Here is a 23,399-nt window from a genome sequence, read left to right as displayed (position 1 = left end):
TTTCTCGATAAAAAAAAAACAACCCCGCATTTTTAAAAATTATTTTGTAATGAAGCGTTGAAAATGACCAAATATTTTAAAGGAATATTTAACGTTAATTGGTTGAGAAAAAAAGAAAAAAAAGAACATGTATTTTGGTTACAACAAAGCTGCGTCATCAAGCTTGAAGTTGGTTCTGAATCACATCCGCTTAAAGGGCTACGTCACATTTGTTTGAAAAACTAGATTTTCTTTTTACCAGTTTTGACAGTCAAAAGTTGTTTGTTACAACTTTAATGAGGAAAGATTCACAAAAATACAACATAATTTGTGAAACTAAAAGGAGAACTGCTTCAGTGTCTTTTATTTTCAGTATCATGTAGACGACATTATAGAAGGATTCTAATTAAATCTTAAAAACTACAATATTTAGATCCGTCACACCAGTTTTGCATTTCTCTCAATTTTTCACACTATTTCACAGCATACTGCTGCCACCTCTGCGTTTTGTTTGCACTATTTTCTGTCGATTTGCATGCAGCACTATTTAACTTCCTGCCTAGAGTCCTCTTCATGGGTTGCACTAAACCGGACTTCTAATGACTTTCTTCTTTTTCATAAAGGCCACAAATATAGAAAATTATTATTTTTCTTACAGTTCACAACGACTTGCTGCTTTTTATGGAAGCCTTTTTTCACCACAAAAGAAAAAACACAAAAGTTCTACTGGAAGTTCTAATATGGGTTTTTAGACAATTACATTTGGAGGTTACTAAGACAGAGAAGGTGTGAAGGCACTGTAGAACAATTCAGACCAACTTTGATTCATCTAAATCTTTTAAATATTATATTATATGCGATCAAAAACCCCAGGCCTATTAAAACACAGAAATGTCCCTTTATCAAAGCCTCAAATCAGAAGCTAACTTTAACAACATCGCTGCGCCGTGGAGCGGAAGAAGAGCCACACTGGCTAACAAACGTGAGCTACAGCAGGTAAAGTGACTACATTTATGCTCCACGTCTCATGACGTGTTCATTCCACAGATTGCGTGTGGATTTTATAACGCCTGTTGCGTTTATAAGTTACTCGTTAGTCTTTGTTGCTCCTTCAAAATTGCTCAAAAAAGTAGTTTTTATGCTCGAAAGTCGCTAGCTTAGCGGGCTAGCCTCAGCAGGAGGGCAGAGGTAATTGTTCATTTCTTCTCCAAGCCTTATTAGACGGTGTGGACAGAAAACGTTGGTTTGGACGTTGTTGCTATTTAGCAATTGTTGGGGGTGTGGAATACGGGCGTAGTAAAACAAACTGTAGTACTCAACAGCTGCGTCTGCTCTCCCCACTCAAGAGTCGTTCTTCAGTCTTCAGCGCACACTTGACGGCATCATGGAGGAGGAAGCCCCCGCGGACGGCGAGGGGGAGACCCCCCTTTCCGCAGAGACGTACGCCGCCGAGGCCATGGCTGCGGACATGGACCCCTGGATCGTTTTCGACTCCAGAAATACCCCCAGGTCCGAGTTTGACGGCTGGCTGGAGAGCAACAGACCCTCCCAGGTGTACCGGTTTGGGGACGAGGACAACGGGGTCAGTAGCGTGGGGTGGATAGCCGTGGTGGGTCCCAACCACTGCCCGTCTACAGGTGACGTGACTGGTCTCCAGGAGAGCTGGGACAAACTGCTAGCCAGCTCCCGGCCTGTCACCTTCCAGACTGTGAAAGAACTGGCCCTCAACCACGGCGTACTCTCCGGAAAGTGGCTCATGCACTTGGCCTCTGGCTTCAAGCTGGACCACGCGTGGGAGTGCGTGGCCAGAGCAGCCTTAGAGGGAAAAATCTCCCTGGTCAAAGTGAGTCCTTACAACCCCAAGGCGGAAGGCAAGCAGGTGATCTGCGCCTATAACCAGAACTTCACAGACGAAGGCGAAGTGGTGCGCCTGGACTCCTTCATCCGGGCCACGGGCGTCAAATGCCCCCTCTCCTACAAGCCAGACGTCTACACCTACCTGGGGATCTATCGGAACAACCGCTGGAAGCTCTGCCCCACCATCTATGAGAGCAAGTTTGACTTGGAGTGTGTGCCAAGGCGCTCGCACATTATCAACAAAGTCACAAATCTGGAAGTAACATAAGGAAGATTAGTTGGGTGCCTTTTCCCCCCCGGACTGATTTTAAGACGAGGCCTTTGGGTGAACCTGTGCGGTAATCAAAACTGATCGAGTTTGTATCTCAAGTTCTTCAATTTCTTTTGACTGGCACATTTTCTAAGTTCTACCAGGGGTGATTGCTTTGGATAGATTCCATTCAGGAATAAAGCACTTAAGGGACTGGCTGGATTGTTTGAGCCATACGCATGATTCAGGAGGTGATTCGAGTTATGAACGGAACTCATTGATTAGAAGGAATTGGTTATTCTTTTGAGCTTTAAATCGTGCTAAGTACTGCATATTACACTATTTCCAAATAAAACACACATCTGAATAACAAATTCTTTACACGGTTGTGGTTTTTATTGGCAAAGAGTGTTTTGAATCGGGACAGTCATTAATTACAACAAATTACATCTTTATCCAATATATGCATTGCCATATGTAAAAAAAGAAAAAAGGCAGAATAACTGGGAAAAAAAGCATGTTACTACTTAATAGTTTTTACATAAGTCTTAACCTGGTTTTTGCTGCAGGTTCTATAGGGAGTTAAAAGCAACCTGACCCATGACTTCACCAGAATAAATCCTCGGTTTAGTAAGCATACTCTTAAATCGCTTATACCGTATGTACATGTAGACCTTCATTTGGTTTCTTACCACATTCAAATGGTAACTTCAGTGAACATAAAAATTAGGGATACACTATATATATATATATATATTTTTTTTTTTTTACAGACTGGTTCCGCAAGTAAAACTGGGCTGATACAATCAATGTTTTGGCAGGGGATTGTAAGTGGTATTTGTTTAGTCACGTGACAATAGCTGCATTTCCATCACAAGTGCGCGCAAAACTTTGTAGATATTCCGCTAATGTAAAAAATAAAACATTTGCAATTGTGGGTTTTCTATTATGTAAGAAATGAAATTAAAATCACGTGAAAGTGTGTTGAGGTAATCAAAAAAAACATGCCACACCACCATCCTACTACTTCCTGTCCTCTTGTCCCTTTTCCATTAGTAACATCCATTGTTGATCACATGACTGGTGATGTAAAAAAGTGGTTCCATTACAGTTCTGCAAAATACATTAATTTTGATATAGCCATAAAATTACTTCATCCTTGTGCAAAATTTATTTTTTTTACGTTTCTATTAAGCAAATTTTATTTCATAATTCCAATTTATGCAATTATATAGTCAATGGAAACACAGCTATTGATGGTGATGTCAGCAGTGTGGTTGTTGAAAGGGTAGGAAAACATATGTATAGTATCAATTACCAGCCATAGCAGTAATATAAATATCGCCATCGACTGTGTTTTCATATCAGTGCATCCCTAATTAATAATCAAAGTTAATTGAAAGTGGTATTGGATAATAGCAACACTGGATTTGCATAGGCTTCCCTCTAGATTAGATTACATTCTAAGGAGTACCAGCCTGTTCATTTTTCCAACACAAAAAGCAAGATCAAACACTTCTGTGAAGTAGGGCTGGGCGATAAAATCTAATTTTGGGGGTTTTTGAAGATTTAATTTGTGGAAAATCTGTTGGTTTTTCTTTCCCCCCACCAATGCACTCCTTTTTTATAGTTCATAATGATGACAGCACACCCACAGCTCATCTTGCTCAACAAGCGTCTTTTACGGCTTGTATTTATTTGGACTTTGAATTCAGGTCAACTGCATGACGGGAATATTAGAAACCTGGCCACTGTCTTACTAAGCATTTCCGCTCCATTTTCATCTCCCATTCACTTGGGATTCCACCGGTAGAACTTTGACCGGGCCAATCGGCAGACAGGAGAAGTAGTGGACGACTGTCGTTTTTCTGAGCCGTTTTAGAATTACAAATAGTCTGCGTGTAGTTTTAGGGGTGGCACCGGAGGAAGTGGACAAAGTCGTTTAGTCCATGTTGGCCACGTCTCCAAATATGGAATTAACGTTAAGATGGTTAAGCAGAGGATGGTTGCTTACAGCGCAGGCAATTTCCGGAAGCTTCATAGCATCGAACCGGCGCATAACATAAGACACGGACAAACGTTAGCGGTTGGTTTAAAGTTTAAAACTTCAATAGAGTTCATGAATTAACAAAGCAATTGTTTCTCGATAGCAGAGGGTCCGGTACTTCTGGACAAAGTGAAGCGTAGGAGAAGGGGATGTTGATTTTTTTCAGGTTAGAATATTAGGGCAGAATTTAAAAAGATGTTTTAATTTCGAAAATAAGGTCAAAGTATTACAAGAATACAGTCGTATCAATATGAGAATAAAGTCAAAATAATGTGAGAATAAAGCGATAGTATCACCAGAGTACAGTTGTAATATAAAAAGAATGCAGTAATAATTTTATGAGAACTCCTCCATTAAAAATAAAAATATTCAATAAAGATTATTGAGCCTTTTTTTTAAAGTTATACCTTGGCATCGCTGTTTTTTGGGGGGGTTTAACCCAAATTCAAATTATCAGCAGCAGGACATTGAAACAGTTCATTTTGAAGAAAACCGCGCTCACTGAAAGGCTCAGGTTAGATCTCGAAGCCTTTTTTCCCCCTCATCAAAAGGACTCTTTTTTTTTTGTAATTTTAGTTCTGGTTAAATTGTGTCGTTATTCTGCTAATACTTGGTCTGTTTTCTTGTAATTAAACAAGAAATTTAATTTCAAATTTAATTTCAAGCCTCATCGCCCAGCCTTACTGTGAAGAAAATTATTTTAGCTACCAAAAATGATTCCACTGACAGTACAAAAAAACCTCAAAAAACAAGCTACACATGTTGTATTCAGAACAACCTTACTGACGTATTCGTCAAAACGTCTTTACTAGGCATAGGTCAGCTTCATCGGTAACCTTAAACATTTTGGTTTTTTAAACTGTAAAAATGTTTCCAACAAACCGAAGTTCCTGTAGGTGCTGCCCCCACCTGTTGCTGCACACTTCCAGTCAAGAAGAAATGTTGCAAAGCAAGGAGATTGGCGGCCATTTTAAACAAACAGTTGAGTAAATACCATGGTATCATGGTATTTTCAATTCAAATTTAAACCACTGTGACGACCTCATGTTGACCCACACCCAGTCTTTACTAGAGGTAAATCATTATCCATGTTTGTTTTCAACGAGCCGAATGAAATCAAGACGCGTTCAGTCCTGTGGTTTCTCATTTGGTAATAGCATTTCTGAGTTTGTCCACAGGGAGAACTTTTGCTACCTTAAGCCTCTTCGAGCCTTTTTCAGTCCAGCATCCTTTATTGTGTCTTTATTAATAAGTGAGTCTTTAGGGAAGAGATTTACAAATCGTCTTTGGGGGGGAAACAATTAAGTTGGGTGTCCTGACACAAAGCCAGCTTGGCTCCCGCTGTTAAAAATGGAGATGAGGCGGTCTTCGTCGGCGGACATCAGCACGTCGAAGTCATCCAGCACGGCGGGCTGCTGGTTGTTGTTGGTGCTGGACGCCAGGATGATCATGTCCTCGTTCCGGAGCAGGTTGGCGATGCTGTTGGGGTAATTCATGTAGGTGCTTCCTGGGTTGTTGACATGGTCTGGGAGGTTCTGGGACGAGGCGCCGTTGTGGGACGCAGCAGCCGAGCTGGAGAGGACTCCATGTTGGGAAGATGTCAGCATGGACGCGGCAGATCCGCCCTCGCTCATTAGGCGCGGGTTCAGAAGGTCCTCGAATTCATCCATGTTGAGGCTGTCCAGGGTGCCTGGCACCGGAGCGTCGGTGAAGTTGGAGAAGTCCGGGATCTCGTCGTCCACCAGCGGGGGGTCTACCCGGAACTGGGACTCCTGCAGGGGGAAGGTGCTGCCAGTCTGTGGGGCGGCGGCGCTTCCCTGAGGAGCCGCGGACTCCTCGGCCATGGGGGAGGAAATGTTGGGGAAGAACTCGTGAAGGTCCGACAGGTTGACGGTGGAGTACTCGTTGTTGGCAGCGGTGGAGGCGGTGGAGGAGGAAGGGGCCGATACGGAGCTCATTGTGAAGGTCTGCACCGGGTTGGTGGGGCCCAGCTTCAAGCTCTCCATGATCTTCCAGGTTTGGTTGGTAGTCGCCGTAGAGATGGACGAAGATGCCTCAACCTTAGGCTGGACTGAGAACAGCTGTCCTGGTTGATTGTATGAGAACGGTTTCAACCCACTGGCAGAAGGCGCAACCTCCGCTGCTGGAAGAAAAAACATCATCAGTCTTCTGGCCGGAAACAAATTCTAAGATATTATTAACATGCAAGAACGACCAGTACTACTTCACAGATTAATGTCAGGTACTGGAAAAGGTAGTGCTTTGCATGGTATTCAAAGAGAAATTTCTGCAAACATCAACTTTGAAGCCTCGTTATATCCATTTGTACAAACATGTCAGTGAACAGTTTAAGAAAATAATTTAAACAGTGGCTGTTGAATAATCAAAGCTACATTTATGTTTTAAATTAATATCTTTGAATGGAGTGTTTTAATATTTTTTATCATATTGCTTTTTAAAATTGGTCATTTGTATCACTACAACCATTCCTTGTAATTTGCTGTTAACTATATGTTCGTCCATGTGTGTGTTTTTCTTTATTTTCCCATCACCAACAGATGAGAAATAGCCTTTTTGCTAAGGGAAACCTTCATTGTGCATTTGTCCCTTATGAAATAAATTAAAATTTATGAGTGGAGGGACTCAGTAAAAAAACTTTTATTGAGTTAATTTGAGGGTCTGTAATTAACTAATTGCAATTAATTGCATTTTAAAAAACCATATTGAGAAAAGAAAGTTTCAATTTAAAAACACTTTTTGCTGCTATATCACAGGGCCAATATGTCTATTTATTAAGGGGCTCACAAACATACAATAAAGATATTTGTTGTTTTTAATCTGTTATCTAGGTGGTCCAGACCATTCATGGAACTTATTTGGAAATGTGGACTTTAGAAATGTGGGCACTGACATTAGCATTGGGAATGTCTGTGCTGCTGCTGCTGCAGCACGTTTAGCATGTTTCAGGCTTGAATGGCTTCGCTAACAGGCTAACTCGTTCCAACACAACAGTAGTCATTTCCAGCGTCCCATCCGATCGTTTTTGAAGAAAACAATTTACTCCCAGTGGGCTGAGAGAAGAGGCTTTGTCGCTGTTTGTGGATGTCAGTTGTGTGTCACATTTACTGGCGTACCAGAAACATAATATAAAGGTTCCGGCTCAAGATTTTTTTTTTCTATGCAAAAAAAATAATAATAATTGCTTTAACATTTTAACACATTAAAATCTATGTAGTTAATTAATCAGATTTAATGTGTTAAAGTCCTGGCACTAATATTTAAAAATGTATTTATGTGTGGGCCATTTTACCATATAAATGTATTTTGACATGAGCCGTTGCAGAACTACGCTGCTTACTGTGGAAGCATGTTAGAGAAGCTCTTGTTATGCTAGTTCTAAATTTTGTACACTTTTCATTTTTATGTTAAAGGTGTTGCATGTTTGGATCTCGATTCTTGGTGTTACATTTTAACCTTTGAACGGTTATTATGATGTGTAACCGTGGCAACAAGGCAATTTTTTTCCCAAGAGGAAGCAGCTGATTAGCATCTCAAAAACTCAAACAATACATGAACTATGGCCCCAAATCCCAGAGGAGTTGACCATAGACACAGATTTAAAGAGGAGCGGCAAAAGCAAAGGAGGTGGATTAGCAATGCTCGCCAACAATTGATGATGTCATCAGAATATAACCAGGATATTATTATGTTAACATTGTTTTATGTCTTCCCTGATCAAATGAATAAAACAGACTCCAGACAACAAGTGGATGAGACTAACTCACCTGCTTGTGTGTTCATTGAACTCAGTTTAGCTGCAACTGGTCTCCGTGCGAGGTTTATGTGGCGTCTGTCTTGTGGAACGGACACTAGAATTTTACAAAACATGCTTGTGAGTGGAGTTTCAATGTAAGCATAATGATAATTTCAAAAAGAAGGCCATCCAGGCCATAACCTACCAGTTGATAACATAGATCCCAGCTTCAAGTTCTGGAACATGTCTCCTGTACGCTTTCTCTTCTCAGACAGCCTGTATTCATCTGTAAAGGGATCATCGAAATGGCAAATTGCTAGGTTTCATACATTTTACGTGATTTTTTTTCAATTATTTTCAAGAGCCTTTAAATAAACACTCTAGTCTGTCACCTGGGTCAGCAGGTAGGAACTGGAAGTCCATCGGCTCGCTGACTTCACGGTCAGAGGGCCGTCTGAGCTGCATCTTCACCTTGATGGGCTCGCTGAGGTTAGTGTCGCGATAGGGAGGCGTGCGGAACACAATGGCCACCTGCCGGTGGACGTCAGCCTGAGAGAACGTGCCCTTCCCCTCCCAGGAGTCCTGGTAGAACCGCACCTCGATGTCCTCTGCAGGAGGACAGGCAAACCGGGAAGATTTAGAAAACAAGGGTGACCAGGAATTGATTTGAGACTGACACAAGAACAGAGTGTAGTGAGCTTCATGGAATGGATTCTATGGACTTCTGGTTTCTGCAGTGAAAAATCTCATTTCCCACGAGTCTGGGTTGGGCAGTTGCTAGGGAAACGGTAGTTTTCTGGCAGCATTTTGGCAAGTGTGAAATTTGGAGGCCAGAGGGTAACAGTGGGGTTGGGTTTGGTTTTTGGGCATTGCTTTTTGGCAGTTGGGTTTGTTTTTTGGGGGGTATGTGGCTCGGATGACTTGAACCTCCAGATCCACAAACAGCACTAGACTTATGGCGATATTTTGAGCAATTTCTATTCTCCTGCCTCTGTGGGAACAGTTTGAAAGTGAGTCCCTTTCAGCTTAAACATGACTTTACATCAGTACACATAGAAATACCCAGCTTGTTTACGAATAGGCGAGTTTGGTGTGGAGGAACTCGAGTGGTCTGCATGGAGAGCTGATCGCCACCCTCGTAAAACTCCTTTGGGATGATTTGAGAGTGGAGACAATGAGCCAGGCCATCTCATCCAACATCAGTGTCTGACCACAGAAATCAGGTGTTGAAATGTTGGTTAAAAAAATATTGACAACAGCTTGTGGGTATATTAAAAATACAATGTCATTTAAGCTTATAGGCAAGGCAAGTGATCCAATTCTTTTGGAAATATTTGGTCATTTGTAAAGAAAATTTGCCTGAAATGTTGGTCTCTAGATATGCCAAGCTGGTAGATGCTTGCATATCTACCAGCCTTGCTGCAGTAGTTGCAATAAAATTAAACAGTACTAACTCATAAATGCACAAGACTTTTCAGATTTTGAAAACCATTTGTCCTTTTCCCCAACTTCAGAACTAGGCACTATGTATTGGTCTATCCCATAAAATCCCAATAAAATGGACCAAAGTTTGAACTTGTATGGTGATAAAATGTGGAAAAGTTCAAACGAGTATAAGAATGTCAGTAAGGTAGTGTATATCTATATCCGTACATAATTAAACCCATGATTTACTATTACAAGAACAGATTTTGTTCATTTAGATGCAGTGTCACTGCTTTGTTGTACTCTAACCCTACAGCAACAGAGAAACAAAACCCTGCAGTCGCAACATGACTTCATCTGAAACCAGAAGGTCTTTCAAACGGAAGTGTAATGCTGCAGAAAAGTTATTTTTGGCCATAGACAGGCACGCTAAAGTAGTCATCTGATGACTGACAGGACCACAACTGAACATTTGCAACAAACTGCAGTGGCAGCTCATTTTGGGCACTCGAGATAAGTCTGATATCCAGTCACACGACCGTACGCCTTTTGCTGTAGAAACGTTATCAGATGTTTTATCTCCTAGATCAGGCGTGACGAGCGCAGGACTTGTGGGCCACATCCGGGTTGGCCAAGGTATTTTATCTGACCCGTACGTGTAATGTGACAGGCCTGCAAGCTTTTTACTCTTTCAGAAGTCCTAAAGAAGGTTCTCCACTTTTTTATGTTTTCTCCATTTTGTTTGGAATGGCTAAACCGTGGTTTCCTGGAGTCTAAAAGTGCTAAAAATGATTTTGTGACACTATCCAGACTTATACCTTTCATTGACTGTGACTGAATTTCTGAATATTAGCGGTCTTTGAGATTTTATGGCCTGCTTCACGTTGACAGAAAGGCTTTATTCATGTGAATTGAGACAAAAGAAAAAAGCAAAAATGCGGCAATTCGCGATTCATGGTTTGAGTCGATTTTACACTTAAACTAAATCATCCTTTGAAAACAGCTTTTTGCATCTACGCAATCTAAAAGGTAGTATTTTTTGGTTGACACGAAACATCTGTGTGCTTTTCTTCAAATGAGGCAACAGACCCTGACTTCCTGTGGGTGCGATCAGTTTTCTGCCTCGCCGAATTGTATGCCTCGTAAGCCACATCTCTGCTTACTCACTTCTGAGTTCTATTTACAGACTACTCAGTACGAAACTGTAAGTTAAAAGCTGTAGTAATGTATTCAAATGTCAGACAGCACAGGCACCTTTTTGCACTTTATCGCAGAGGAGGAAGATTTCATCCCCTCCTCTGCAGCTGCCGGAGTTACGGTTCACTCTGCAGATTTTCAACTCGGCTGTGTTCGGGGCTCCTGAAAGACAAAAAAAACAAATAATTAAAAATTATTAGTAGTGAAACAAAGATTCAGTAAAGGATTGCAGCAGAGAATAACTTGAGTTTACTGCACGAAAATAGGATGTGGCTAATATAGAGATCAATTCTTGTCAGTATCTTCAGGCTGATGAGAAAAGTCGGTAAGCAAAGAGGAACAAAGAGCGTCTGAGGCTGCAAGAAGGTGCTCCGATAAGTCGAATTTGTAATAATCGCCCGTTTCCTCGTGAAATTACGATCACTATCAGAGAACATTCGCAATAAGCTGCTGACAGTGCTGTATCATTTAGACTGAAGCTGAGAGGAAACGCTTCCCTCTGAGAGAATTTCAAAGGTTTGCCCTAAATTCACTTGACAGACAAAGTGTAACTCATAGATGAAATTACATGGGAATAAAATCAAATCTATTCACTGAAACAAAAGTAAATAAAGACATTGAAGGCTGTCATCAATAGTCTTAAATCGATTGATCAATTTAACATCATTTATGTTGACTGAAGCTGATTGCAAGTTACTTTTCAGAACCGTTCTCTGGTATTGAAAATATATTTTTCGCCTTCTTAATTATTTAGATTGGGGGTGAAGTCGATATCAGAATACAGTTAATGTGTAGCAGTCACTGTAAAACAAGAAAACAAGGTTTTTCTATTACCAAGTTGCAGAGGTGAGTTTTTTCCATATCAATTTCTTTCATTATAAAGCTAATGAATCACCAACAAAAGTCGTGTGTCTGGTAAATTTTTGGTCAAAACAAAGCTTGTTCTTTATTTAATGAAGTTACTTTCAGTGGGTAGCATAAACAGAAATTTTACTCAAGTAAGAGTAGCAATACTTCATAATAAAGTTACCGAAGTAAAAAGTACAGCGTAGTGAAAATACTCCTAAACGTAGATTTTTCCCAAAAAGTTACTCAAGTAAATGTAACTAGTTGACACTTTAACCAAGCGTTAGCATCTTACACTAGTAATTAGCATTGTTAGCGTGGCTGGTGATTTCTGGGTATATTTATTTTCTTGATGCCACTGTTTTCACAAGGGTGCCAACATTTCCAAATCCGGAATGTTTGAAAACAGAGCAACTTTCTCGTACCTTGTTCAGCCTTCCTGTTATCCGCTCAAAGTCTCGCTCTCTCTCGCCAGCAGCAGTTGTACAGCTCAAATGTATACATTTTGAGTTCCCTTCCATTTGATCAAACTGGTCCATTCTAGTGAATAGATTCTAAATGTTTGTCAGATTTTTGGTTGTTGGCCAACCAAAACCCTCTAACCCATCAACCAGTCACAGACTGTCTCCAATACTTCTGAAGTGATTTGAGTTGTGGTGCGGTAGCTACTAGCAATGATCAGTCCCTCCAGTTTGGTGGAAATTCATGCAGAATCAACAGATTCCAACGTTTTTTTTGTCTGCATTAATGCGTAATTCTGAGTTTATTTCAATTAGGTTTAAATGACCTCTAACTACCACCTGCAGGTGGCAGTATTTCATACTTCAACTACACTGCTGCCTCAGCCAACTTGAAGTCTAGTTATAGAAGGTGATCAACACGTTGGTGAAAATTACTGTGCCTTTTCATCTTTTTTTTTTCTTCTAAAAGTAAATTTTGGAACGTTTAATGAATAAAAAATACCCTTGCCAATATTTCTAAACTAGCATCACAAAATATCTCTTTACACATTGAGGTTAGGCCAGTGAGACTTAGTGAAATGATAGATGTTGAGTGTTCAGAATTAATTGACCATGATTTTAACTTTACACACCATAGGGTTGGGCCTAAACATTTCCCCACTTTTGCACAAAACCAATTTTTCCATCTAAGTAAATGAGCTCTTACTAAATTTTAATTTTCTCTCTCTCTTTATTTTTGCCTTAGTCAGCCAATAACTGGCACACAAACAGTTGAGTGTCGTGTTTCCAACTCACTGTTGTCAAAGATGGGCTGCGAGACGACGGGCGGCAGAGGAAACATGTCCCCCGTGGGAAGGGTGATGGACGCCTGGAAGCAAAGTCGCACAGAATTCAGGTCAAACTCTTCCTCCCACACCTTGGGCTCAGGAACTGCAATCAAAACAGAGAAAGGAAAAGGGTGGGGAGTGTAATCACACAGCGCGGCAGTCTGACTGAGCACTGCATCCTGTCAAGAAACGGTGGAACGCTTGAAAAAACCCCCCCAAAAAACAGAAAAATTGGCGTCTCAACAGGGTTTGTCCCAATAAAACGTCCTGCTAAAGTTATTATTCTGATTTGCATTTCAATTTGCATCTGTATTATTATCATCAGTCTAGTTGGGCGCTAAGGAGAGAATGCAGCAACTTAAAAGTAGAAAACGTTTGACACTTACTGCTGAAGGGGTTGTTGCTGGTCTGCAGTCTGCAAGTGATGGCCTCGTTGACATCCTTCTTCTTCACACACTGAATGCCCAGGTTCTGAAAACTAAAGGGCAAATACACCAAGTTTTATTAAAGGGACGCCAGAGCTCCATGTTTTGACTGATTGGGTATTGATCTGTGTAATTACAGATATTGGTAATACAAGTTTTGGTTGTTTTTTTTTTTCCTTTTGGCTTTATTTATGTACAGTTTTAATTTTTTTACAAAAATGTCCCCTTAATATCTCCTTTCTGGGAACAATGCTGAGCAGAATACTTTAAGACCTTTTAGAAGGTTTGTCAGAATTATCAGACTCTGTTCATTTAAATATAGTAAACATGGCTGCAAAAATCAAAAACCTAATTTACGCAACATTACTTCATAATTGCATCTATTTATTTTAAGGGAATTTTGTCTTGCTTAAATTATAATATTTTATATGCTGTTTTGGTTTTAGAATCTGCAGATTTTTTCAATCAATTTTCAAGCCTTTTTAAAAAAAAAGTACTCTATATTTGCACTGCTTGGACAGCAGAGAAACCTTAATTATCTGCATTGTCTTAAATTGAAAACTGTATTAGGAGAAAAACAAACATTTCTGTGAAAAAGCAAAGAAATCCAACTGGGTTCATCATCTTTAAAGCAGGAAATTTAAATATTGGCCAATATAATATAATACAATTGTAGCTTGTTGATCTCTACAATTTAAATGTGTCAGGATAAAAAATAAAAAAAACCAATAAAGTCCAGCTTCCTAGTCAAATATAATTTTAAGCAGAATTTTATTGCATTTTTTTAATATCACATTTAAGTCACTGTTGTTATAGAGATAAAAGGAATGACAAGAACAAAATATGACTTCTCTTTTAGGCAACTGTCAGATTGTGACTGTGTGTCAGAGCCATTATTACCCCACAAACACAAATAATGCTTTTGAAAAACATTCCCATTTGTACTACGCTTCTTTAGGACACAGGTCACATAAAGAAGTGTGATTTGTACCACTAAACTGTTCATAGTACCTGTATTTTTAGATTTATTGGTATTTATTGAACTATCAGTGGAGAAGATAGTAAAACTAACAATCTGGACAAAAGGATGAATTGAAATGTATCGCGGGAACGATAAATCAATGTTATGATAAGAAATGTATCACGATAAATGATACACTTATCAGCGTACCCCTAATTTCCATTAATGACTGAGTATAAATAATTTCTGATATTCTGCCGTTTTCTGTTTTTCAAACATAATACTCCTCGCTCATTGCCTTATCTTTGGGAGAAAACTGTGTCCATTCCAATCAGAAACAAACTTCTTGGTTGACTGAAGATTATACTTTCATGTACATTTTTATGTACAGGAATAATTTTAGAACTACATCTCAGGATTGTGTGGTTCCACTTCATCATTTAAACATGAATAATATTTCTTAAATTTCACATTTTTATCTTCTGGAAGTTTTTTTTTTTTCCTTTTTTGTGGCCCCAACATATATTTAGATATAAAATAAAATAATTGTTTTCAGTCATTTTGGTAGGAACACAATAAGCTTAAAAAAAAACACAAGACTTCCTTCATGTTCAGGTTCCTATAATCCTTTTAAATCAGGCAAACTTATAAAGCCCTTGTATAAAGTTTTTTTTATTTATTAAATGACTAATATACCCAGTGGATTAACTCAAACCACCTGAAGTACATGCTGTTTGTTAAGACTTCATCACTTCTGTTTTAGACCACACTGACATATTTCAGTCTCACCAGGAAGACCGGTTTAATTATGTAACACAAGGCGTTGGCGTCAAGCAGTCAAACTTTCTGTTGACTCGCGTTTTTAAGTTCTTGATCGTAAAGAACACCTGAGAGCGCGCCGCTTCCTGTTTCGACGAGACCCTTTCCAGTAAAAGACCGTTTTAGTCAGGATATCAGACCCTGAAGAGGAAGTTCAACAGTTCCTAATGGGTCCAGTTAATGTTTTACTCATGTCCACGCAGAAGGTGGAGCTGGTAGCTTTACTGATGAAATTTCTGAAGTGGATAAAGGGAAGATTTGGATGAAGTGCGTCTCTATCATGCAAGAAGTGGAATGTAGGTCATTTTAGTTTTTGACTAAAATGACCGAGAGCTGACTGAGAGCTGCAGTCACTTAGCAAAACAATCTATCTGGTTTTTCCTGTCCTTTACTTGTCGTCACGCTCTTTGAATTTACTTTGAAAACTATCCCTTATCTGCACGGCTGCTTAAATGACCAGAAACATGGAGGATTCATTCTGTAAACCGAATCTAAGGATCGACTAGCCCACCTGTGGATTCGTCTCTCCTGCAGGTCGGCCTCATAGTAGCCATGTTTGCAGTCTTTCCCAACCAGTTCGTGGGGGTGGGGCTTGTGCGGAGGGTTCTTTGTCACCAGGGAGATGCGGACCCGGAGCGGGCCGCTGTAGTTGTGAACCTGTCAGACAAAACGAGACAAATTTGCAGGTTGATAGAGAAAAAACAGAGCAGGTTCGATGGCTCTCAGTCATCTGATAGTAAATAAAGAACAGCCAATCACTGTCCTTTATGTAGAAACATTAAAAAAGGCAACTTTGATGTTGTTTTACAGCACGTCTGCAGGTTTCATCAACTCAAATTTAAGACCCTTTTAAAGATCTATATCACGACAGAATTATACAAATAAAACTGGTTACTTTATGTGGAAGTGCCAAGCTTTTTTTGCACAGAATGAACGTAGCACTGCATGGGTTGGCAACATACGGAAGCAGGTGGCAAAGACAAACATCGTCTAGCCAAGTGCCGATAAATTACACTTAAACAGACACAAAAAAGCTAGCAAGCTAGCTAGCAAAGGTATATTAGCAGCTAGTTAGCGGTAGCTTCGACTGTCTCGAGTCTCAGAACGTAATAAAGACGTCTGTGTGAGTCAAACATTTGCCTGACAGAAAAGTCCCTCAAGAAAAATACATAAAACAGTCATGCTACAACAAAATAAGACCTGTGATTAATGTATTTCAGGCCAACTTACACAATTTCCAATGGATTTAAGACATTTTAAAACTTTAAGTTAAGATACATGAATTTAAGATTTTTAAGAATGCACAGACACTCCGTTTTATGATTTTAGCCAATACTTTTTGTTTTTTCTTTCTTGTTTTTTTTTTTTTTACAGTAGATGATTGCTTTTCTGATGAGTGGAAACTAACAAAAATCCTTTCCCAACGTGTTCATAAAAACTTGCACTGACATGCATACCAAATGTCACTGTAGTATCACTGCATGTAATATTAATATTGTAAAAGGACTTCAAACTTAAGTTATTTTTATAAGGGAAAGAGAGGAGGCAGAAAAATATGGATTTAGTGCATATCCTATTGCGTTGCAATATTTTTCTAATAGTGTGTAGCATTAATATTCTGAACCATGGAGAAAAAATATATACTTCCTAAATTAGAACTATGTGAGCTACTTCAATGTTCATACATATATGTCGAAATAACATTTGTGTATTGAGGTCAAGTCAAGTGTCCAAACGTCAACCTTTCAGTCCAAATATGGACAGGTTCAGTTTCAAAATAGCAATGGTTTCTAAGCATGACAGCCTTTACTTCCCATTACACACCTGCCTTTAAATGGCCCCTGGTTTCACTGCCCACATGCATCTTTAGGGGTATTCCCAGTTTAGGCAACACATGAAAACATTAATCACATTTCCTGGCTTCTATTAGTCCCCATCAGCTTTCCCAGGAACACTACTGGAAGTTTGCCAGTAGTGTTATTCTCAACGGGAAAACAGCTAATCATCAAGGCATCAAAGGCATGGTTACCTAGGTGACTGCAACAGCTTTTCCTCCTTGCTCATATGTTATTCATCTCTCAACCTAAATGTGTACTTTTCTTGATTATTTCAATTATCGTTATCATAATTGTTATTACTGTGTGTTTCATCATCTCTCACAACAACTTTTCACACAGATTATCCCCTATATAAATGTAACAGGCAGAGGTATATTTGCCTGGCAAAGGTATATTTAATCCTTCCATCACACTGGGGCAACAAATGCTAAGCAATGTGGTGAGGAACTTCAACGCTCTGGGAATGAATGGGGAAGACCTCACTGGTCAAAATGCATCAACACAACGAATCTAATACGACATTTAAAAAACAAGCACTGACGGACTGTGGTGAGCTGTCGAGGCTCACTGCAGGAAAAAGACCTCCGGAGCGATCAGACAGCAGATAAAGCAGTGCACAACTACCAACACTCACCCGGAAGAGCACGATGGTCAGAAAGCTAAACAAATAACTCGAAAAATTATTCAAGTCTTCGAGCTAGCGGTGTAAGACGCTGGTCATGCTCTCACTGTTGGACCGCCGCTACGCGCTACTGGTAGTAATATGTTACAGACGGAGCACCAACTGGCAGTGAACACTCACACTGAACGCCTGCTTGAAGCTTCAGCACGCAAGTTAAACAAAAAAACAGAAGATTTTACGTATGCATTAAAACTTTCCTTATGTCCTAACATCAGTGGGGAAAAATAAAAAAAATAAAAAATCGATCTCCTCTGCCTCCTTCTAGCATTCTGCAAAATTACTCCGCTCGGTCACAAACAGTGAATCAGAACCAGCATTAGTCAGCTAGCCATGCGCTCAGGAAGTTTTAATTTTGTTTATTTTGATACAACCTGCATTTAACTTTGAATGAATGTTTCCTCTTTTTCTTGACATTATTTAATATAGGCAGTGTAGTGAGATTTATCTGACTCATGTATAATTTAGGCTGTTTAGAGCCTTAAATATTGTTTTACTGATTACAGGTTTTTCAATCGTCCTTTTGATCGAGTAGCTGCTGTATTCTGTCTACAAGTATTTGGCATGTTTTATGTCTAAATTAGGTGAATTTATTGCCAGATCATTTTTTAAAAAATTTTTGCCAGCTCACAAAGCAGCATTTATATCTAATGCAAAAAAATTAACAGCCAATCCAGGTAACCGGCAATAATCGGCCCTCATGGGTGATCGGAATCGGCAGCAAAAAACTTGATCGGAGCACCCCTAATACAGACCAATAGATCAGGCTTTTTTAAAGATCGGTGACTGGTCGAAAAGCCGTGATCAGTGCGCCCCTACACTCAAAGCTACAAGGAAATGGTTTAGATCAGAACATATTCATGTGCTTGAACAGGCCAGACATAAATTCAACTTGATCTACAGAGAGACTTGAAAATTTGTGCCGACCAAAATTCTCTTTTGAGTCTAACCGAGCTTTAGCTATTCTACAAAGAATAAGTAAAATCGGTTAAAAACATTGACTCAGAGAACCGAATACAATGGCAATGTGACAATTTGCAGATTTTATTTGTGCAAACCACTGAAAACTATCCAACGCTCCACTTCCATTCAAAATTATACTTTGTGTTGGGTTATCTCATAAAATCCCGTTCAGATTGAGGACCTAAGATGAAAACAGTAACTGTGCAGCGACAGGTTGTAGTCTGACTGGTAAATAAGTGAATTTTATGCTTCATTAAATCGAATCAAAGCAGGAAAACGTTGATTTGACCAACCTTGATGGCCGGGTAGGTCTTAGTGGTGTCGTTGCTTTTCTCTCCAGGAATGCTGCCAGCTGAGCGACCCTCACATTTATAGCGGAACCTCATCCCCCTCTGCTTCGGCTGCTCGATGATCTCTATGTAAGGGGTCGCTGGTTGGACTGGTGGGGGGTGACATCAAGATAATCAATAATCAGTGTACAAACAAGACAAAAACGGTTGCAAGTTTAAAAAAAATTATAAAAATGGTTTCATACCTGGGTTAATAGGGGTCATGCCCCATCCGTACACACCTGAGGGTGACAGAGAGATAGGGTTAGGTAAACTCCCAAGAGGAGTAACAGTTAATCATCTACATCAAGTGACGCACGACACAACCCGCCGCACAAATGACTAAAACACATTGGGAAAAAAAAGCAGGATTCATTGCATATTTGAGGTTTTAGTACGCGTTTGTCATTTGCGGTGCGGTCCGAGTGGAAATCTACCAGATGGCACAGCGACCAGGAGAGGTCAGGAGGCCGCCGAGATATAAGGGCTTCCCAGCTAAATATAATTACTGCTCGTAAACCGCCCGCCAAAGATCCAGAGGCGCTGGAGTGAGGAAAAGTGCCAACAAGGGGGTGACGTGCCGACGTCTCGCATTACCAGATTTGTTGCTAGAGAAGGAAAAAAGCTGGCTCAACTCCGGTTCCTGAGAGGAAGGTGCAACGAGATCAGGTGGCCAAAAAGCTCCACCCTGCATTCATTTCAGAACCATGAGTGGGATACTTTCCAAGCTGGAACTTGCCTGCTTTCTAGGGCTTACAAATCACTATAAGGTGGAGAAAATGCATGTATATTTTTTAATATAACACCTACAGCTTTATTTCCCTGCTTAAAAATAGACCAACTCAATGCATCCTATTGGAGATGTACTATTTTTTTAAATACATGTAAAATTAAAATTCAGGTCATTGAAATTATGGGAATGCAACTGTTATTTTTTATCAGAGTGGCATAATTTATGTTAGTTTCAGCTTCGTATGAAAGTGAAAGTAAATGTCTATGAGTGTGTGAGAGCATATTGTCACACAGCGCACTAATATCATAACTGCTGATGGTTTTTGGGGCAACTGGATGTCACTTTCACTTTAAGTGACCCAACATAGACGTCACTATGAAATTATTATTAATATTGAAGCAGTTTCGTATGTCTTATCAAGCCGAATATTGTCAGTTTGAATTTACGATTGAAATGAGAGAATCATAAATAAATATATTTAATGGCCGCTCCACTGCTGCTGCATACATTTTTCCTTCTTTTTTTTTGCCTTTCCTATAAAAAAAATAAATAAATAAAAAAAAGGAAATCAGCTGGGCGGCTAGATGAAGTTGTACGAAATAAAGAGATTTTTAAAAATGAAAATAAACAAGCGTGGTGGATAAAATCCAGCCCGAATGTAAGCCGAAGAGTTAAATATATCAGATAAATGTATTTGAGTACGACTCATAACTTGCACTTCATCAGAGGGATGGAGAAACATTAAGCTGTGGGACTTCTGAATGGAGTCTGGCAGTCAATCCTTTAGGACCGACCCACAAGGCCTCCTGGCAGAGCGACAGGTTCGAGGCCAGGTGAAGCAGCCACCAACAGGCTAAATAATTCAAACAAGTTCGTTTGAAATTTATGTGTCATACCCTTTAGGAAATTAATTACAAATACTAAACTTTAGGTTAAGAGTTTGCTTTACTATTCAAGAGCAACCGACTCCTGTTAGCGCAAACCCAGCGACAGCGGGGCTTTCCCTCTTCGCAAAACAACTACCCGTACAGTTTCACCTCCTGCCAAGCAGCAGGGCAAATAATGGCAGCTCAACTCACCGTCCATGGCTGCGTCCGTTCCCGCCTCACACTCCTCTTATCACACCACTTTTCCCTCACACCACCTGTCCTGTTTTATGTTGTATTTCTTAGCAAGAAAAGAAAAGACGTTGCAACAACGACAATGTGAAGTCGAAAAACTTCTTGACAGTGCTGTGCTGCGGCCTCCTTCGCCCCACCTACATAGTAAAGCGCCGGGGCAAGCGCTCACTCACTTTCCGGTAAAAGTAGCCTAGAAATACAGCGCGTACTTCAGAGAACAAAGAGCACCAGCTTCTTGTTTGCTTTTTGCGCAATGTCCCACTGTCAAAGTCAGCAATTGCGACTGAAATAGTCCCAGTTGTTTTGAGTAACTCCTCTGACGCATTTCTCAAATAGATCAAATGTGCCCATTTCAGAGCTGGTCAAACTTTATATGAGGCCCTGGGCCCACCGGACACCCCAAACCACTGACCTTCCTTTTCGTATTGTCTAAGCTTGACCGTCTTTTTTTAAAAAAAATATATAACACCTGTTTAAACTTATAACCACATTGTTCACTTGAATTAATGAGCAACATTAAAGGTAAATAGCTGACTTTACAATTTTATTTTTAATTTGTTTCACAAAACAATCCTAAAACAAATATTATATCTTAAAACAAATTTTAAGATATAATATTTATTTCCCAGTTTTGTAATCTTATCTAATACTGTGATATATAACAAAGAAACAAGTTCAAAGAGAAGAAAATTGATAAACTGCTTCCTTAATCTGAATCCGAACAAGAAATGCTGAAATTAGCTTTGAAATATGACATTCTACATAAGTTTAGAGTTATGAAGACTCTTTTTTGGATTTTACAATTCAATTGGCGGATTTGTCTTGGATCCCATGGACTATCAAGGCAGAATTTAGTGACTATTCACTAGCAAACTAATAAGGCAAACTGCCTCTAGTTTCCTCTCTATTAGTTGGACAAGAAATATTGAGAAAATCTGAGTCTTGAAATGCAAAGAAGTACAAATAAATACAAAGTCTGAATTAGAGAATTATTCTATTTCACTTATACTTAGAACATGTTTTGATATTTTTCGAGTCTACCCAATCTACAAATTTGAATCAAAGTGAGTCACGAATATTGCTGTACTTTAAGTTCCAGATGCCAAGTAAAACCACAAGGACAGGAAGATGGTAGTGAGGTGTGCGGTATCAGCAAACAAGACATAGGCTAACTAAACACTGCACTTCTCATACATAGACCTTGAATCTTCAGATTTTAAATTATGTTAATCAAAAAAGAGTTACGTTCTAGCTTTGCTTCAGAGTTCCAAATGTGAAATACTGTGAAATTTAAAACTTTGATTTAAGATTTCAACTGATAAATGTTACAGTCATAAGTAAAGGCTTGTAGCTTATTCATTTCTGCCTCTTGTGGTCTGGTGTCACATTTCATTCACTCTGTAATTGCAAATACATCAAAAACACAAATACAATAAATAGTTTTTTTTTGTATGCTTGCTTGTGAGCTCAATCTTACTAACTACCTGGCGGAACAAATAAGTAAAGCAAAGAACAAAATGATTCATAATACATGAAGATGACTGTGCCCAGGTCAATGTTACCCAGGACTTTTATTTTGAAAATAGGATTCGTGGGTTTCCGGCGCCGACTCCTGTGCAACTTGACAGCTGCTGCTCTTTGATTTTCCTTCTTAGTGCAACTCACCACCGCCCACTCAAACGGTGCGGAAATACCCAGATGACGCACTTTAAAGGAACAGAAAAATAAGTTGTGAGTGGGCGAGGCAATAACAAGAATGGGAGAAAGAGACCTGTATCCTTTTCCATCTCCGCTAGAAAAGTGCACTCATGGCTTTTATCCTCACTAAAAGTAGAACGTCCACCGAGATTTGTCCGCCTTTAACGAGTCAAACCTCTTTGGCTTTTTATTTCACTGCCTAAAACGTCTCCCGACGCTTTAAAAGCTGTGCTCCAACCACCAGTATGTGGCATTAGTAGCAATGTTTTTAGCTACTAATGCAAATTTTCTTTCTTTCTTTCTTAAAAAAAAAACAATGAATAGTGGAATTCTGCCATCTCTGTGGCACTAAAACAAATGTGTGCATCACATTTGTTTTGACCGGCAGAGGGTGCTGAAAGCCAAGAAAACGACTTTTTTAAAAAGTCCATCATCACAACTTGTATATATGACGAGTGTAGTAAAACATCTGAAGTTCTATTTCGACAAGTTGATGGGCAACATTAAGAGTACAAGTGGTGCCCACATTTGACGCCCCTTTGAAAAACAATGGCGAGATCTCATGTGTAGATCCCTTCAAAAGCCAAAATATTAAACTCCAGATATCGCTGGGTGAGTGATTAAGCAGAATCATCGATATGTGGAGTTTAATATTTTGTTAAAGATTTCAGAATTCAGACACGTTCTTATATCGAACCATCTGGTTTCTACTCAGCTTCTGTGTAGTTCTTTGTGTACTGTTTTGTTATTTAGTATGTTGTTGTCAATTGTAAAAAAAAAAAAGGCATGCTAGGTCAATTTTTTGGTTTGTTTTGAATCTGAAGTTGTGACGATCGTATACTTTCTTAATGCTTAACGTATTTAAAGTTCAAGCTTAATTGTTGTAATACACACTAGAAAACTTTGAAACATGTTAGGCAAAAGAACTGGGGGAAAAAAAAGACAAAACAGTCCGGATATACCAGTAAAGAAAACCTGGATAGGTGTGTAGGACACTAGTTCAATCTTGGACAGAAAGGCGAGTCTGGACGCAAAATCCAAGTCATTTCAGGAATTCCATCTTTGATTTCCGTTAAGCTGTAGTTCTTAAACTACATTTCCCATAAACCACTGCGGTATGTATGGCCTATCTATGGTAGATTTGGGTTGCATTCTGAAGAGCTGGTCATATTTTATCAGAAGAAATAGAA

At 39.4% G+C, this 23,399-nt stretch overlaps 2 protein-coding genes across 5 annotated transcripts; one reads left to right on the top strand and one right to left on the bottom strand.

Annotated features, from left to right (window-relative positions):
* Positions 1-60: 60 nt before the first annotated feature.
* c14h11orf68 (chromosome 14 C11orf68 homolog) lies at positions 61-12,853 on the top strand. 3 transcript variants are annotated; one of them, XR_003598147.1, is made up of 2 exons: positions 61-975; positions 12,562-12,853. XR_003598147.1 is itself a non-coding variant. In XM_028038327.1 (2 exons), exon 2 carries the CDS (start codon positions 1,364-1,366, stop codon positions 2,102-2,104), a length of 741 nt encoding a protein of 246 aa, XP_027894128.1. In that variant the 5' UTR covers positions 653-975; positions 1,326-1,363; the 3' UTR covers positions 2,105-3,080. The 3 variants fall into 3 exon arrangements, 2 of the variants coding, with proteins under 2 accessions (XP_027894128.1, XP_027894129.1); XM_028038327.1 differs by lacking the exon at positions 12,562-12,853 and adding an exon at positions 1,326-3,080 and having other exon boundaries at positions 653-975; XM_028038328.1 differs by lacking the exons at positions 61-975; positions 12,562-12,853 and adding exons at positions 982-1,167; positions 1,326-3,080.
* On the bottom strand, positions 3,679-20,665 carry rela (v-rel avian reticuloendotheliosis viral oncogene homolog A). 2 transcript variants are annotated; one of them, XM_028038325.1, is made up of 11 exons: positions 20,470-20,665; positions 18,864-18,899; positions 18,622-18,767; positions 15,360-15,505; positions 13,030-13,121; positions 12,612-12,746; positions 10,567-10,671; positions 8,280-8,495; positions 8,093-8,173; positions 7,919-8,002; positions 3,679-6,276 (listed from the first exon to the last, which is right to left on the bottom strand). In XM_028038325.1, the coding sequence occupies exons 1-11, from the start codon at positions 20,474-20,476 to the stop codon at positions 5,435-5,437; spliced, it is 1,890 nt and encodes a 629-aa protein (XP_027894126.1). In that variant the 5' UTR covers positions 20,477-20,665; the 3' UTR covers positions 3,679-5,434. The 2 variants fall into 2 exon arrangements, with proteins under 2 accessions (XP_027894126.1, XP_027894127.1); XM_028038326.1 differs by having other exon boundaries at positions 3,679-6,273.
* Between the last annotated feature and the right edge of the window lie 2,734 nt (positions 20,666-23,399).

This window comes from Xiphophorus couchianus, chromosome 14, assembly GCF_001444195.1.
Source record: "Xiphophorus couchianus chromosome 14, X_couchianus-1.0, whole genome shotgun sequence".
Classification (NCBI taxonomy): domain Eukaryota; kingdom Metazoa; phylum Chordata; class Actinopteri; order Cyprinodontiformes; family Poeciliidae; genus Xiphophorus; species Xiphophorus couchianus.
Note: the sequence above shows the minus strand (reverse complement) of the source record. Positions and strands in the feature narration are given on the sequence as shown.

Bases quoted from the DNA above. Each gene is read 5' to 3' on its own strand.
- c14h11orf68 (XM_028038327.1), top strand. From the start codon at position 1,364: ATGGAGGAGGAAGCCCCCGCGGACGGCGAGGGGGAGACCCCCCTTTCC.
- rela (XM_028038325.1), bottom strand. The intron at 10,672-12,611 runs GTGAGTTGGAAA...TTTGTCTTTCAG, and splicing joins GCAGCCCATCTTTGACAACA to GAGCCCCGAACACAGCCGAG. The intron at 6,277-7,918 runs GTGAGTTAGTCT...TTTTTCTTCCAG, and splicing joins TTCAATGAACACACAAGCAG to CAGCGGAGGTTGCGCCTTCT.